We start from the raw sequence: 16993 nt of genomic DNA, 5'->3' as shown, positions 1-16993 counted from the left end.
ACAAAATTAATGCCATGTTCTTTAATCTACACCATAATATGATAGCCATTAGTAACACACTGCTCTTGAACATCTGAAATGCAGCTACTGAGGGCTTCGCAGGTGGCATTAGTGTGTTTAAGAACCCACCTGCCAAAAAAAAAAAAAAGAACCCACCTGCCAATGCAGGTAGATGTAAGAGATGTGGGTTCGATCCCTGGAGGAGGGCACAGCAACGCACTCCAGTATTTTTGCCTGGAGAATCCCATGGACAGAGGAGCCTGGCAGGCTATGGCCCATAGGGTTGCAAAGAGTTGGGACATGACTGAAGCAACTTAGCATGCACACATGAATGAGGAACTAAATTTTGAATTTTACTTAATTTAAATAACTAATTTAACTAGCACGTGTAGCTAATGGCTATTATAGTGAACAGTGTAGAGCTATACCATTGTTATTATCTAATACTGTTGAAAAAAACAACAATCAATTGTAGATAATAAAGAAAAAGAGCAAAAAAATCATGAGGGTATGAACTTCATTTTGTTACTGTTTCCCTAGCAGCTAGCACATAGGAGGCACTTAATGCATATATTTTGAATGATTTAGTGAGTTATTATTAGTGATTTCAGAGGCAAATAAAATGTACCTAACAGTATAAATAAAATTAGTAGTGTCCCCGCAAGAATAAAATGCTACTAGTAAATATTATGGAAATAATTATATGTGAAAATTATGCTAGAAATTATATAGATATCTTAACAGTTAGTTTTAAAATGCTTTTAAAATTCTGAAGTCTACTGAAGGAAACAATTTTTCAGACTGTACCAATTATCCTTCTACCCATGTCAACTTACCAACAAGTCAAAAACCTCATTGACATCTTTCCCCCGAATTTCAATGCCATTAATTTCCAGAACTTCATCTCCTTCATGTAACAGACCACTTTTTTCTGCAGCACCCCCTTTAACTATCCGACTAATGATGACAGAATCCATTTCATTACGAACTGTAGCACCCTAAAAAACAAAAAAATTCAAGTCAATTTTTTTAAAAAATGCATTTTTATTTCCTCATTTTTAAATTCTTACTTTTCTAGTTAACAATATTAGCCTTCATTTATCTGGAGAAAAAAATTTATTTACATACAGTAACCATGGCAATAGTCTGAAAGCTATCATTTCCTCCACATTTTCTGCTTCGGAAGCATTCTATTTGTTAAAATTCTAAAATCAGACTTTTGAAGCATACAACAGCATAAAAATGCACTTGCTCAAAAATAAAGTGAAAGCCTATAATCAAATTTGTTCTTTATATGGTAGATGCTATTCAAATGGTTATACTATATTTAGGTACAATTAGTGAACATGACTTGTAACTTAAAATCTTTTTAAATTCAAAATAACATGAAGAGATGAATACTAATCTGGTTAATAATCAAAATATTAAATACTATAGCTGTATGCAATTCACATTAATATTTATTAAATATTTATGATATAAATCAGAAGCACAACTGAAATATATAGTCAAAAAATGGAAATCTGAAAAAAGCTTAAGAGTAGACAGTTTGTAACACTTTTCTCCTGAATCTTTATTTTAAAAATTTGTCATAACTTTCCCAATTTCTTTTTTTTGGTGGGGAATAAAACCTTGTTACATAAACTGCCTTCTAATAAAATACAGTCCCTACTTCATATACCATATTATGCAAGAAAATTTAAGATCTTAGGATTCAAGGATATTTCTCTGAAAATAAAAAGGAAAAAAATTAAGGTAATAATAGCAGACTAAGAGAAAAAACATTTACATATAAGAACTATAAAATATTAACATTAAACAATGCATACTTCTAAATATATGTGAAGTATGTTAGTAATTACACTGAATGAAATGATCACAATTTCTAACTTGTTTTTTTGAAAAGCTGGAAGAATAATGAAGCAGATTACCTGTCCCTTCTTTGTTCAATTACTTCACAACCTATTTTTTCATCAAATTATGGGTGAGAAAAGATGAACAAATTCTTCTCAGCCTAATGAGGAGTATGAGCAAGAACATAAAAGAATTCCAAAAAATTAGCCTCAAAAGAGAGAAACTACCATAAATGTAAAGGGTCTTCAATTATACAGAAGATCTCCATGTGGAAAGGATCTCGTATCAGAGATGTGGAACACTTACCAATGGAATATCTCGAGCCTTTTCTATACGAACTATTTTTACAGTTTCTCCTCCATATTGGCCAACGCTTTCATAAACTCTCTCATCTGCAATAGGCTCTAGCTGCATTTCCTGCTCAGCAACCTTATCATGGGCCAGTAAAAGTGCCTGTTTCAAAGAAACCCAAAGCATTTAAAGTAACAACATGACTTATTTCTGTAGAGAGATTTTAACCTAACTCATGTACAAAGTATCCTGCTCATAAAACACTTAAAAGTGCTATAATTAATTATATATTCAGATCTGTTTCCAAAGTTTCCAACTGAAGTACAGATGCAGCTCTGTTATCTTTTTTAGCTAACTAACGTGTTAGTTACACTAGGGAATACTCTGGGATGAGTTATGAAAGTCTAAAATGCTTATTAACTTCAAAAAACAGAATCACTTTAAGGGTCCAACATTATAATTAAAATTTACAGAAAAACATAACCAAAAAGGAGAAATTTGTAAGTAAGTTGTTTCAAAAATAATGTGGTTAATTTTAAGTAGAAAAGTATATAATCCAACAGTAATTACTTTGTGATGTAAACAATCAAAGCTATGGTTTTTTAGTCAAAGTTACGGTTTTTCCAATAGTCATGTATGGATGTGAGAGCTGGACAGTAAAAAAGGCTGAGCACCGAAGAACTGATGCCTTTGAACTGTGGTGCTAGAGAAGACTCTTTCGAGTTCCCTGGACAGCAATAAGATGAAACCGGTCAACCCTAAAGGAAATCAGTCCTTAATATTCACTGGAAGGGCTGATGCTGAAGCTGAAGCTCCAATATCTGGCCACCTGATACAAACAGGTGACTCACTGGAAAAGACCCTGTTGCTGGGAAAGACAGAAGGCAGGAGAAGAAAGGGATGACAGAGGCTGAGACGGTTGGATGGCATCACCGACTCAATGGACATGAGTTTGAGAAAATTCCGGGAGATAGTGAAAGACAGGGAAGCCTGGAGTGCTGCAGACCATGGGGTTGCAAAGAGTTGGATACAACTGAGTGAACAACAACAACAATCAAAATAGGCTACATAATATTTGAGCTCTTTGTTAGTCCAAGAGACTGATTCAAAGTGATACTGAATGCTGGAAAAACCACATAGATAATGCTCTGTCCATTTTCTACCTGAATATGTGGAGCATTCAGCAGAGCAGTTAATTCTTGTCCTTCCTTCTGGTGAACTGGCTTCAAAACAGTTTGTACCTAAGAAACAAAGATTATTCCTAGGTTACAGAAAATATGACATTTGTACAGATTTTTTTAAAGGGTAGGATTTAAAATTGTAAAAACTATTTGTAAGACAGAAAAGCACTGAAGAGAATTATTTTTTAAATGTTTTTTTCTCAGAATTTTCAATCTTATCATGATTGACAATAGCATTTTTATTTATGACTATGAATGAGGCATTTCCTTAAAATTTTCTGCAAATACATTATAAAATAGACTAATAATGACTCTATAAGAGAAAAGCTATTCTAACAGTTATGCTATTTTATATTTTTAATCATATGTTTATGTAACTACATTTTAAATCAGAGAGGACATTTTAGAGTTAGATTAACAAGATAAATTTATATGAGAGTGATAGAATAACCACTATACTATAATGAATTATATAAAAGATCTTCCTCAAGTCAAGCAATTCTTCCACTCTTAGTATAAACTCCACTTGATTATGAATTTTTTTAGCCTGTTTCCTTACTCACGGTTCTTAGAAGATTGAGATAACCTATATAGACTGCTTAACACATTACCTAGCACACAGTAAATTGTTATTTTAATATATTTCGAGATGTGAGTTACTCATATTTTAAGATTTCTATATTAATGTTCATAAAATGAATTGACCTCTACGTGGTGAGTATAGTCACATATACTGGTTTACTATTTGTTTTTAGTATCTAAATTATATTATCCAAGTACAATGAGATGGGAAATAGTCAATATTTATGTGTGAAAAGTTTATTTAACATAAGGATTATATGTTCCCTCATGTTTTGAAGGAGTCTGTAAAATTATCTGGGTCCGGCATTTTGAGGACTAAATTTCTAACTTTCAATTTTACCTACTGTTACTACTTTTTTCAGCTATCTGTAAGTCACTTTTGGCAGTTTTTATTTTCTTACAAAAACCACCCAGGTGATAGCACTTTCATACTTAACAATATAAACTTATAATTTGTTATAATTTATGCTTTTATCTTCGCTAACATTATTAGTGTTTTTTTCTTCATCTGACTTGTCAATGGTTTCTCTATATTCTTGTTCTCTAAAAAAAAAAAAAAGAAACTTTTAAGTGTTAAATTTATGTAAGTAATTTAATTCCTTTTTCTGCTTTCATTTACTTCCCTAATTTCTAATCACGTGAACTGTACATTCAGTTGAATTATTTTCAATCTTTTCTTCTACCATAAATATTTAAAATTTGCTCTGTGGGCTATTTTTCCTCAAATATGTTCTCATTATCAGTTATCTCCGATTTTCCTCCTTTTTCTATGTACCAAAAAGAGCACTTTGTAACAATGCAGATTAACCAAACCAAAATCATCACCATTGATGATCAATTAAATTAATAAATATATATATATAAATATATAAAATTTTAATAAAAGTTAGCTCATGATTAAAATAGGAATCCAGTAATTCTTTAACAATTCTTATGGTTATTTTAAATAATTTTTAAAGTAATTCCCCTATCAAAACTAAGAGAGAATAATTTTGAGATTAATCAATTTGACCACAAGTAGATCACAGCAATGACAGCATCTGAACTAGCCTGTTCTCTAGTTTTGGCACCTGTAAAAGGAGGTTTCTAAATATATATTGAGTTCTATATGTATTAAATACAAGTAACAAATCTTAGAAGTTATGTATTTATAATACCTGATTATCTAACATAATTTAGTCTCATCAGTACTGATTTATCTCAGTTTATAATGTATATTGCTTAAAATAAAACCATACTAAAAGTATTAAAAAAATTTCCCCTTTAACAATTTAGACAAATATTCCTCTTACTATACAAATATACAGCCAATAAAACCAATGCTCTTCTTTTCATGGAACAGAATCTTATTTCTGTACTAAGTATACTTTTCTTTCAGGATAAAATACACATAGGGGAATTTTTCCTCACACATAAATTATCAACATGTGATCAGCAGTAATTAACTCTAATGAATCTTAGAGTCACAGCAGTGTTTTCCAAGAATACCGCCTCACTACCACTAACAATTACCTTGTACATGTCAGTGAGATTTTCAGAATACATACCTCCTGTGCAAGATCTTGTGCATTGGAGATAAGAGGAAATGGAGGACTGGCCTTGTTCATGTGTACTGTGACAGCATTGTGTATCTTAAACGCATTCTGAAAATCTTTATTTTGTACAAGTTGTAAAAGCAGTGAAATATCCTCCTGGCTCTGAGAATCTACCAAAGTATGTTGGATATGTTTAAGTGAAGAAAACAAGTCTTCCACTTCTAGGAGGAGAAGGAAAAGGTATCCAAAAATTAATTTTCTGCCTTAATTCCCCAAGTGTTTTAAGATAAAATTTCTTGAACCAGTAACAATATAAGTTTTGGAAAAAAAAAAACTTACCTATTTTTTGAGTGTCAAATCACTGTCATTTTACTGATTTTTAAGTAAAACTCTTTAAAAATTATACAACAGAATCAAGTACATTTTTTCAAGTGTTTTAATTACGTAAAATATATATCACTATAAAAATAAATAAGGGGGTAGAATACATAAATGAATAAAAAATTTAAAACCACCAATAGTCCCATTACTTACAAAAAACTTAAAAAAAATCTCATGGCATTTCCTTTTTTCATTTAATAGGATATTTAGTTTCCCCACATAATCAAACAGTCTTTACAAAAACATATATAATGGCTCCTTGATGTTCCATTACATGTCTAAACTATAATTTATAATAACCATTACATTAAATTGAGCACTCAGGGTGCGTCCCATTTTTTTGGTAGTGTAAGTAATAAGCATTTCTGTACATAATGATCATTGCTGTGTAAAAATATGTGTGAGATTCTGATGTTCCTTAAAATAATTCCAAGAAATGGCATTTTAAAATACCATTCTGACATTTTAAAAGCCAAAGAGTTTTCTATGTAGGTTTTACATCCCATTACCAATATTCAAATATTATCATTTTTAAAACCCTTCCATTTCTTTAACAGGGATGTTGAAGCTTACTCGTATTTACCAAGCACTTCTTCTGTGGTCCATGGAACTCTTATGAACATATGTCTCCCCTAAGATGATACTGAAAAATTGGGGCATGTGTATGTTTGCATGTTCCTATTAGTGTCCATATGTAGCACATACATTTTTCCTGAAGGAGGTTATTCCAAAATGGATAAGAACCACATGTTGCCTCTTCTCTGATCCCCAACAGGTAGCTATGTGCTCATGTATATACTTTGTCACACTTGTGGGAAATAGTTTTCTAATTTTTCTGTTAATTTTATTTGTGGTAACTTTACTGTAGATATTTTTGTCTATTATGTGTTAAGAATAATCCACTTATTCCTGTGTGATTTCTCTCACTGTCTCTATGCTTATAAACTTCTTCCCCTAGGTCATTAAGTTTATTAGCATAGAAACAGTGAGAGAAATCACACAGGAATAGGTGGATCCCCTGGAGAAGGGAAAGGCTACTCACTCCAGTATTCTGGCCTGGAGAATTCCACGGACTGTATAGTCCATGGGGTCACAAAGAGCTGAACACAACTTTCACTTTCACTTGCCTAGGTCATTAAATGTTTACCCACATTTAAAACTTATTATGGTTTCTATTCCACAGGTAACTTCAATCCATCTAGAATTAATTTTGTATAGATTTGAGGGGAAATTTGAACTTCATTTCTTCCAAACAGTTAACCAATTATTCTAACACCATTTATTGAATAATCTCTTCTTTTCCACTGATTTATGATACTACCAAATTCTTATATCTATCATGGTCTGTTTCTAGTCCATTGGTTTATCAGAACTGCAATCTTCTTCAAGTAACATTATAGTCTACACTCATAGGGACTTGACAAAAACTTGCTCATTACTTTTTCAAAAATGTTTTGACTTCAAGTGAGCTACAAAATCTTTTTTAAGATGCCTCCTCACTATCTCCTGTGTATCCAAAAAGAAAAAACCTACTGAGATGCTGTCTAAAATTAAACTGTAAATGATTCTGGAAAAAACGTAATAGTAGGTACTGTCCGTGTACATCTTTGTCTTATATAGTCCCGTGAAAAAATAATAATTAAAAAAAAACCCTCTTAAGTCTTTGTTAGTTTTCTTCATACAGGGCTTGCAGAAAGGTTACTAATTCTTACATCCTGCTACTAAATAGTAGTTAAATATTTTATAGATTAGAATAGCTCTTCTAATCAGCTCTTCTGAAGTTCCCCATCTTCCACCCCTCACCCCAAATCAAAACTGCTTTAGTTCTCAAAAAAAAAAAAAAGTTCTCTAGTAACTTAAAATGTAGCCCCCCTCAAAAAGAGACGGGAAAAAAATCAAAAAGTCAAAACAGTCATCTGAAGAACCTAAGAAGTTGTGGTCCAGAACTAAATAATTAGCTATAAGTTAAGGATTTATCAAGTTAATGATTTATCTACAAGAGTAGACAAAATATAGATAGGGGAAACTGAAAGATGTTGATCAAAGAGTACGAACTGTCAGTTTTAAGGTGGATAAGTTCTGAGGATATAATGGGTAGCACGGTGATTACAGTCAATAGTACTGTATTGTCTACTTGAAATGTACTGAGAGTAATCTTAGGCATTCTCAACGCACACACAAAAGGTAAATATGTGAGGTGATGGATGTGTTAATCAACTTAATTGTGGTATATTTTACAACATCAGATTGTACACTTTAGATACACAAAATGTTTTTGCCAACTGTACATCAATAAAGCAGTGCTGGAAAAATATGGAACATCAGATTTCATCAAATTCAAAGAAGTTACCACAGAAATTACCTAAGTATATAAAGAATTCTCAGAGTATGAAGAATTCAATAGCCTTAAAGTATCTTTAGAGTAAAACAGGAAGATATTTTAAATGTCTTGAAAAAGAATTACAAAATCAACAAAGTAGCTGACTATACTCTCCTGAAGACTATAACCTTTCTGAGTAGATTATGGGATTTTGGTTTAAAATTTTACTAACTGTTTAAAGGGGCTTAGCCTGGTTGTCAGGGCAATGAGAAAATCAGAAGCTTCAGATCTCACTGCTGACAAATCAATAAGCAACTTTAGTCAGCCCAGATGTAACAATCTCCCTACTGTGTCTCTTCAAGCCCAGGGAGAGTTAAATTTTTAGAGGCAAAGGTATTTCTGCATAATCTCTATGTACCAAAGCCACCCACAAAGACACTAAAATATGGACATTAAAAAAAAAATTTTAATTAGTAGTCATACCTTTCAGCTATAACTACTGGTACTATTTTGTCATACTATATAGCCTTTCAGACTTTTAAAAAATGCTGTCTTAACCACAGAGACCACATTATAAATGCTGTTTTACAATCTGATATTTTCCAATGTCTACAGAATAAATTCTTAGCATAAAATTACTCATCAGGGCTTCCCTTGTGGCTCAGCTGGTAAAGAATCCACCTGCAACGTGGGAGACCTGGGTTCGATTCCTGGGTTGGGAAGATTCCCTGGAGAAGGGAAAGGCTACCCACTCCAGTATTCTGGCCTAGAGAATTCCATGGACTATATAGTCCAATGGGTTGCAAAGAGTTGGACACCACTGATAACTTTCACTTATCAGATAATAAAAACATTTAAAACTTTTATACATGTTGCCAAACTGCCCCCATAGATTCGTACTAACTCATACTCTTACCATCAAAGAACTTGAGTGCCTGTTTCTACAAACAGACCAAATTTTTCATTTTTGGCGATCTGGTTAGGAAAGCATGTATTTCTTTATCCAGTAGTGAGTTTCAATGTATTTTCACAAGGTGAAGAGTCATTTATATTTATTTTTTCCTAAATTTTCTGCTTATCTTTTGACCACTTTTCTACTAGATCTTTTTTTCCTTAATGACTAGAATTACACAGATTTTATAAATATCCCTGCAGGCTTATCTTTTGACCACTTTTCTACTAGATCTTTTTTTCCTTAATGACTAGAATTACACAGATTTTATAAATATCCCTGCAGGCTTAAGTAGAACCTACTGAATATAATTTTCTTGCTATATCAGAACAATGGTTTTTTAATCAAAGATATTTATGAGAATCAGTAAGGAAATTTACAAAGATATTTATGTCCTGAATTCTACCTTAAACACAATCAGAATCCCCTGTCATCTTTAATTATATATATATATATACACACACATATACCTATATATATTTAAGTTGATTATGTACTCTCAGGAACCAATGATTTACATGCTTTATTAACAGCAGTTGTGCAGTTGTAGCTGTAGTATTTTAAGATATACTTGGGAATAACTAAGGTACCCCAAACCCATTTTCTTCTATATTAAACAACCTTGATTGCTGTACTGAATTTTTGTGTCTGCATTACAGTTATTTTACTTCCTCCTTTGTGACAAATTCTTTTATTGCCCTTTTTCACTTCTGTGGTAAACACAGCATATAATTTTCACTTTTAGAATATTGTAAATAAATATATGTAAACATATGTAAATATCCCAAGGAAACAGGAAAGGTAAGGTAGGATAATCTAAACTAGGAATGGCTTAATGAGAGATAAAACTAGAGATCACTGACCTTATTTCAGGAGATCAGATAATAGTTGAGATGCCGAGATTTTGCATGGACAGGAAATAGGCGATTTTTGTGGTTAGTCAAAAGGGATGATTGCTTTCAAGTTCTAAGAAATGAGTAGCCTTCTCATGTTGATAGGAACTCAGGTAAGGAATACAGTTCCAGAGAAAGATAAAATCTGGTCAATCTGTCCAAATTGTGCTCATACTGAGGAATTCAAAGACATAAAGACCATCCACAACAGTTTAAATCCAGGATAAAAAAATTACAGGGTCAAACTGGAAATGTCTTTCTCTCAGGAAGCCAGGGACCAATATAAGATCTATAGGGATAGGACAGATCTTACTTTACTCAAGTAAAGGCTTTTGGGAGAACTTAAGAACTATGCCATGTGCTAGAAATTACCGATTTAACTGGATTTGGGGTTCAAATTTTCAAGGTTATCATCAAGACCAATTTAATCTTGTTAATTATTATCCTTTACAATTCCACTAACCTTTATGAAGTCCTACTCACACTTTTTGTTAATTAGTTAAAACTGTTTTCACTGAAATTATCCCTTTTTAGAAATTATCTCCAGACTTAGTACATTAGTCAATGTTGCCAGACTACATTGAGATCACTTGCACTTAAGCTCAGCTTTTACAACAGAATATCACCAACCATTATTGAAAAACTACAAATATGTGTTGTTGTTGTTCAGTTACTAAGTCATGTCTGACTCTTTGCAACCTCGTGGACTATAGCACACCAGGCTCTTCTGTTCCCCACTGTCTCCTGGAAATTCACGTCCGTTAAGTTGGTGATGCTATCTAACCATCTGATCCTCTGCCACCCCTTTCTCCTCCTGCCTTCAATCTTCTCCAGCATCAGGGTCTTTCCCAATGAGTTGGCTCTTTACATCAGGTGGCCTGATACAAATTTGGCCTGAATTTCACATTGGTCACTGCCAATATTGAACAGAAAGGTATAGAACAATATCTATATTACAGGGATAAATACATATATTTTAATCCTCCTAAAATCTGACAAATTTTTCCCAATTTAGAAAAATCACCAAAACCTGAGACATACATAGTTCAGATCAAATCTCTTCAGATGGAGAAAATGAAGTCACACACAAAAATGGCACCTGGGTGAAGAAATATTTTTCTTGGACTTCCAAGAAAATGCTTTTCCTGCCATGCCAAGGGATTTTAAAAAGATAAACATTATTATTATTATTATTTAGATTTTAGGGCTTGATTGTGATATGTCATTTATCTGCTTTAGAAAAGCTGACCTGAGATGTCTTTCCACCTAATACAGAATCATGTAATGTACAATGACTAGCATTTAGAGGTGCTTACATATTCTACTTTACCATGTATCTATAGACAGAATTTCTTCTAATTAACTGTGTTTGTATATGTTCACACATATAATGCACCCCCAAATGCTACTTTTACAATACTGTTGCATTTATTTCTGCTATTTTAACCTAGTGTCTTGTGCTTTAAGTATTTTCTCAGAATATTTTATTTCAATTCTAACACAATCACAATAATATGCTAGATAGTACATTGGGAAGGTTCAGCAAAAGAAACCAAAACTGCAACCTGTGAATGTAGAGCCCATGTAGCTTTTTGAGAAATATTGTAAAAACATCTTTGATTGTGCAGTACCAACCTGGGTAACTAAGTTAGACAGCAAATTTGGTAAGTGTGATTTATGTGGACAGCTTTCAGATAAACCCCATATCTGCTTTCATGCCAATTTAGCTGGCAAAGTTTCCAGACTGTATTCTTAGGCAGGAGAGCTTCCTCACGTATACTCATGCTTCAGGTTCAAGTAAACTTCCATTAAAAATGTTTAATGAATAAACAGAACAAATTGTTACCAAACACTCAGAAGTTTTTAAGACTTCATTATAAATAGCTTGACAGAAGATATGAACTAAACCATATGCAGTTAAAAATATCTAAGAGAAAATATGAAACACTAAATGATAAAAACTTATTTATAAAGAAACATTAATTTCATCAGTTTATAAATTTAACAGACATTAAAAATTATGCTGCCTCTGTCCAATAAAGTTTTAAAGTCACATAGAAAGCAACAAATATCTATCTATATACCATTAGTCTTAAAATATTGATTATAATGAATTTTATTAGAAAATTCTGAATGGACTTCTGATAAAGGGTCTTTTCTTTGATATTAAGTATGACGTCATAATGAAAAATAATTGTTAGCAATATCTACTCAGGGATTCTCATTTTTGACACATTCATTCTAGTTTCATAAAAAAATTATTAATTTAGAAAGGTATTTTGTTGTAGGTTTAAAAAACCTTGTTTTTATATGGTGTATCTTCATGTTACTCAAGAACAGCACATTTTCTACACACTTTAAGAAACGTTCCACTGTCTGATGTAGTAATTAGATTATATGATACTTACACAAAAACCACTTGTTATCTGAAATTCTGAGCAATTCTAGAGGAAATATGAAAAATCTAATCAGATGCAGCTAAATCCATCCTGTCAAATACGTAGCTACTTCTACAATGATGATGAAGATAGACAACATAGGACAGACTATAGAGAGAAGGGAGATCTCCCCATATACAGATCAGAGGCTCCCTTCCCCATTCCCACACACAATAAGCACGAAGAAAAAGAACCACACGGTTCTTTACACAGAGAAGTAGAGACATAAATGGAGAATTACAGGGCTACTGAGAAAAAAACAACACAACTGTAGAGTAGAGAGTAAGCAAAGAAGGGAGTACTGAGGCAGAGCAGTACTCAGAACAAGGCAGGAGAGCGGTCAGACAGAAACGGGGACACTGTGCAGAGGGGAAGACAAACGCAGACATAACAAATCTGGCTCTGGTGATAAATTCTAGTTTGTAAAAACTTCCCTGCAAGCAAGTGCTTTATTCTAGTTCAGATTCCTTGTCCTGCAGTCTGATCCATTCCTCTTATTTGATGTTCCATAAACACTGTTTGTATCATCTGCTCTAACGCTTCATACAATAGCTAAATCTTGATCATTGAAAGAAAAGGTATATTATCTAAAAGTAATAAAAATCACTGACATTTGGTTTGGGGATAATTAATCACCTAAATACACACACAGAAGTCCATAAATCCATCCCCTGAATGCTCCCTTTCCTCTTGGCCCTCTCCTGACCACCTAAAATGAAACAGAATGAAGACTCTAAAATAGCTAACAGAAAGAAAACACCAAGAGTTGCTCTATCTGAAAATTCTACCCTCAGATTCCCAAGACTGGAGAATTGTTTGGCTGTAAGGGTAAACAATAAATTACTCAAGGAAGCTAAGGAATCTCCATTTCTGAAGATCTTTTATTTTTTTCCCAATTATTTTTATTAGTTGGAGGCTAATTACTTTATGAAGATCTTTTAAAAGCAGTGGAGATAACCATCTCCCCGGGATTAGTTTTGTTATCTTCACTTATTGCTACCATTTACCTCACATGAAAATAGATTCTAGAGACCTATTCTAGCATTAAGATTCTTCCACCAATTCTTTTAACCTATCCTTAGAAACTTCTATATTTCAATCAACTTCATGACTTCTTCCTAAGAACTTTTACTAAAGATTTCTTTTCTCCTAAACTGTATAGTCAAACTGACTATTCAGGTGAGGAACTTAATAGTATAGAGGATGAGGAAATTATGGGGCTTCCCTGGTGGCTCAGTGGTAATGAATCTGCCTGCCAATACAGGAGACAATGGGTTCCATCCCTGAGTCGGTAAGATCTCCTGGAGAAGGAAATGGAAACCCACTTCAGTATTCTTGCCTGGGAAATCCCACAGACAAGAGGAGCCTGGCGGGCTACAGTCTACAGGGTTGGAAAAGAGCCAGATACAACTTAGTTACTAAACAACAACAAATGAAGAAATTATACCAGTTTCCAGTACATCTATCCACTGAATTGAAATTAGAACTTCCACTTAGGAAATCCTTGCTTAATTAGGATGGGTAGTCTTTCCTTTTTCTTCTTAAATTTAAGGAAATAAAATTCAGATCACTGAGCTTTGATTTTCAGTGGACTAGGTTAAAATGCATTTATTAAAAATAATCAGAAGCTCATGAAAGACCCTAAACAATAAGTAATCATTAACACATTGGGTTACAAATTAAAAACAAATTCTATACAAGTATACAAGCAAAGACAGTTGAGAGAGAAGACAGAGCAAACATCTTAGCTCCAAATATAGGACAATGGAGAAATACCACTGAAATGATTACTGCTCAATCAGGTACAAAAACTTCATGATTTTTCTCTGGACAAAACTGTAATGAATTTGGTGAGCAAGAAAAAGAACTAAATTTGAGGTCAGAATATCTGGGTCCTGGTTATGGCTTAGATTACTTATTAGCTGCAATATATGTCACGGGAAAATCCATTTCAAATCTCTGGGCCTCTCTAAACATGACTGGGTTTGACTTGGACATTATTTCACAAACTTCTGTTAGCGATCCATTAAAAATGTATATTCTTTAATAGCAAATGAAACAACTGACAAAGAATTCATCTCCAAAATATACAAGCAGCTCATGTAGCTCAATACCAGAAAAATGAACCACCCAATCAAAAAGTGGGCAGAAGACCTAAACAGACATTTCTCCAAAGAAGACATACAGATGGCTAATAAACACATCAAAAGATGCTCAACACCACACATTATTAGAGAAACGCAAATCAAAACCACAATAAGGTATCATCATCTCACATGGTTAGAAGAGCCATCATCAAAAAGTCTACAAACAATAAATGCTGGCGAGGGTGTGAAGAAAAGGGAACCCTCTAACACCGTTGGTGGGAATGCAAACTAATACAACCACTATGGAGAACAGTATGGAAATTCCTTAAAAAACTAGGAATAAAACTACAACACAACCCAGCAATCCCACTATTGGGCATATACCCTGAGGAAACCGGAACTGAAAAACGCACATGTACCCCAGTGTTCAATGCAGCACTATTTATAACAGCAAGGACATGGAAGCAACCTAGATGTTCATTGACAGATGAATGGATAAGGAAGTTGTGGTACATATACATAATGGAATATTGCTCAGCTATAAAAGGGATGCAATTGAGTCAGTTCTAATGATGTGGATGAACCTAGAGCCTATTATACAGAGTGAAGTGAGTCAGAAAGAGAAAGACAAATACCATATATTAATGCGTATATATGGAATCCAGAAAGATTGTACCAATGATCCTGCATGCAGGGCAGCAAAGGAAACATAAAGAACAGACTTTTGGACTCAGTGGGAGAAGAAAAGGGTGGGATGATTTGAGAGAACAGCATTGAAACATATACATTGCCATATGTAAAACAGATAACCAGGGCAAGTTTAATGTATGACACAGGGCACCCAAAGCCAGTGCTCTGTGACAACCTAGAGGGATAGGGTAGACAGGGAAGTGGGAGGGGGAGTTCAGGATACAGGGGACATACATATACCTATGGCTGATTCATACTGATATATGGCAGAAAGCATCATAATATTGTAATTATCCTCCAATTAAAATAAATAAATTTTAAAAAAAGAAAAATGTGTATTTATCTTTCAACCCAGTATGTATATCCCTATTTGAAATAGATTTATGAATACTTTAGTGCAACATAATATACGTTAATATTATCTATTTTATTCCAGTTCTTTAAAAACTTACTGGCTAGCAGGATGGCTAAAATTAAAAAGATATATAATAATAAGTAGAAGTGAGACTGCAGAGAAACTGGAACTCCCACATGCTGCTGGTGAAAAGGTAAAATAATGCAGGTACTGGGAAGATATAGCAGTTCCTCAGTAAGTTAAATAAAATTACCATTTGATCCAGCAATTTCATTCCTAGGTATATATCCCAAAGAACTGAAAACAGGTATTTAAACAAAAACTTATACATGAATATTCATAACAGCATTATTCATAACAGATGAAAGGTAAAACAACCTAAATGTTCCACCAGCCAGATGAATGGATTAAACAAAACATGGTTATTTCCATACAGTGCAATATTATCCAGCCATAAAAAGCAATGAAATCCACAACACAGATGAACCCTGAAGACATGCTATGTGAAAAGAAACCAGTCACAAAAGCCACATACTGCATGATTCAGTTAGATGAAATATTCCAAATAAACAAGTACATAGAAAGTAGATTAGGGTGGTCAGGAGTTAGGGGGAGAAGAGAATAGGAAGTAAATGCTAATGGGCCCAGAGTTTCTATCTGAGGTAATAAAAACACTCTGTATAATGGTGATGCCTGCACAATCTTGTGCATATACTAAAAACTCATAAATTGTACACTTAAAAGAGAGAATTTTATGGTATTATGATTTAATTCTTAATAAAGCTGTTATTTAAAAAATGAAATAAAAAATTACTGGATAAAATCCACAAGCTAATTTCTTGGACTAAAAAGTTAGATGATCTCTGGTGGCTTCTACTTCTTCTAAGTTAAATTTTAATCAAACTTACAATGTACAATATGCTTTTATATACATTCTTTCTTTTCACTTGGTCGTCAAGAAAATACAGAAACTGAGACCCAGGAAACTGAAGTAACTTGTCAAAGATCAATAGCAAGTGACGGTAAAAAGTATTTAAACTCTACATTTGACTCCAGGTATCCCCGCACTTTGAAAATGCAATGATGTCGCGCATTTCTGAGCATACACTCATGCAAGTCTTTGCTAGGGTGAAAAAGTTAAAACCTATTAGTACCTGTATTAACAGGTGGAATGAAGTTTTGACACATCGTGTCAAAGACCAAGCGGTAGAGCAGTTAATTTTTTTCTGTAGAATTATGCATATTTAATAACCAAACATTGTATTACTATACACATATGCTAATGAACTTTTTAATGTTTATTTTAGATTAGCACTAATCTTAGCAATATGAACAAATCAAAAAAATCATCAAACAGTCCCAACAGTTTAAATATTAAGGTTAATACCAATAGGTTTAATCCTTTCACTTTCAGAAAAAACGTCCCTCAAAGGA

General features: G+C 33.2%; 1 protein-coding gene across 2 annotated transcripts in view; it reads right to left on the bottom strand.

Annotated features, from left to right (window-relative positions):
* The window catches only part of PALS1 (protein associated with LIN7 1, MAGUK family member), a 73448-nt gene that overhangs the window by 21607 nt on the left and 34848 nt on the right, over positions 1-16993 (bottom strand). For both annotated transcript variants that reach the window (XM_043472324.1, XM_043472325.1), the window contains exons 4-7: positions 5456-5664; positions 3309-3386; positions 2161-2307; positions 837-998 (exon numbers count right to left, since the gene is read on the bottom strand). In XM_043472324.1, coding sequence (XP_043328259.1) covers positions 837-998; positions 2161-2307; positions 3309-3386; positions 5456-5664 — 596 coding nt within the window. The remainder of the gene's footprint in view (positions 1-836; positions 999-2160; positions 2308-3308; positions 3387-5455; positions 5665-16993) is intronic.

The sequence above is a fragment of the Cervus canadensis genome, chromosome 6 (assembly GCF_019320065.1).
Source record: "Cervus canadensis isolate Bull #8, Minnesota chromosome 6, ASM1932006v1, whole genome shotgun sequence".
In the NCBI taxonomy this organism is placed as follows: domain Eukaryota; kingdom Metazoa; phylum Chordata; class Mammalia; order Artiodactyla; family Cervidae; genus Cervus; species Cervus canadensis.
Note: the sequence above shows the minus strand (reverse complement) of the source record. Positions and strands in the feature narration are given on the sequence as shown.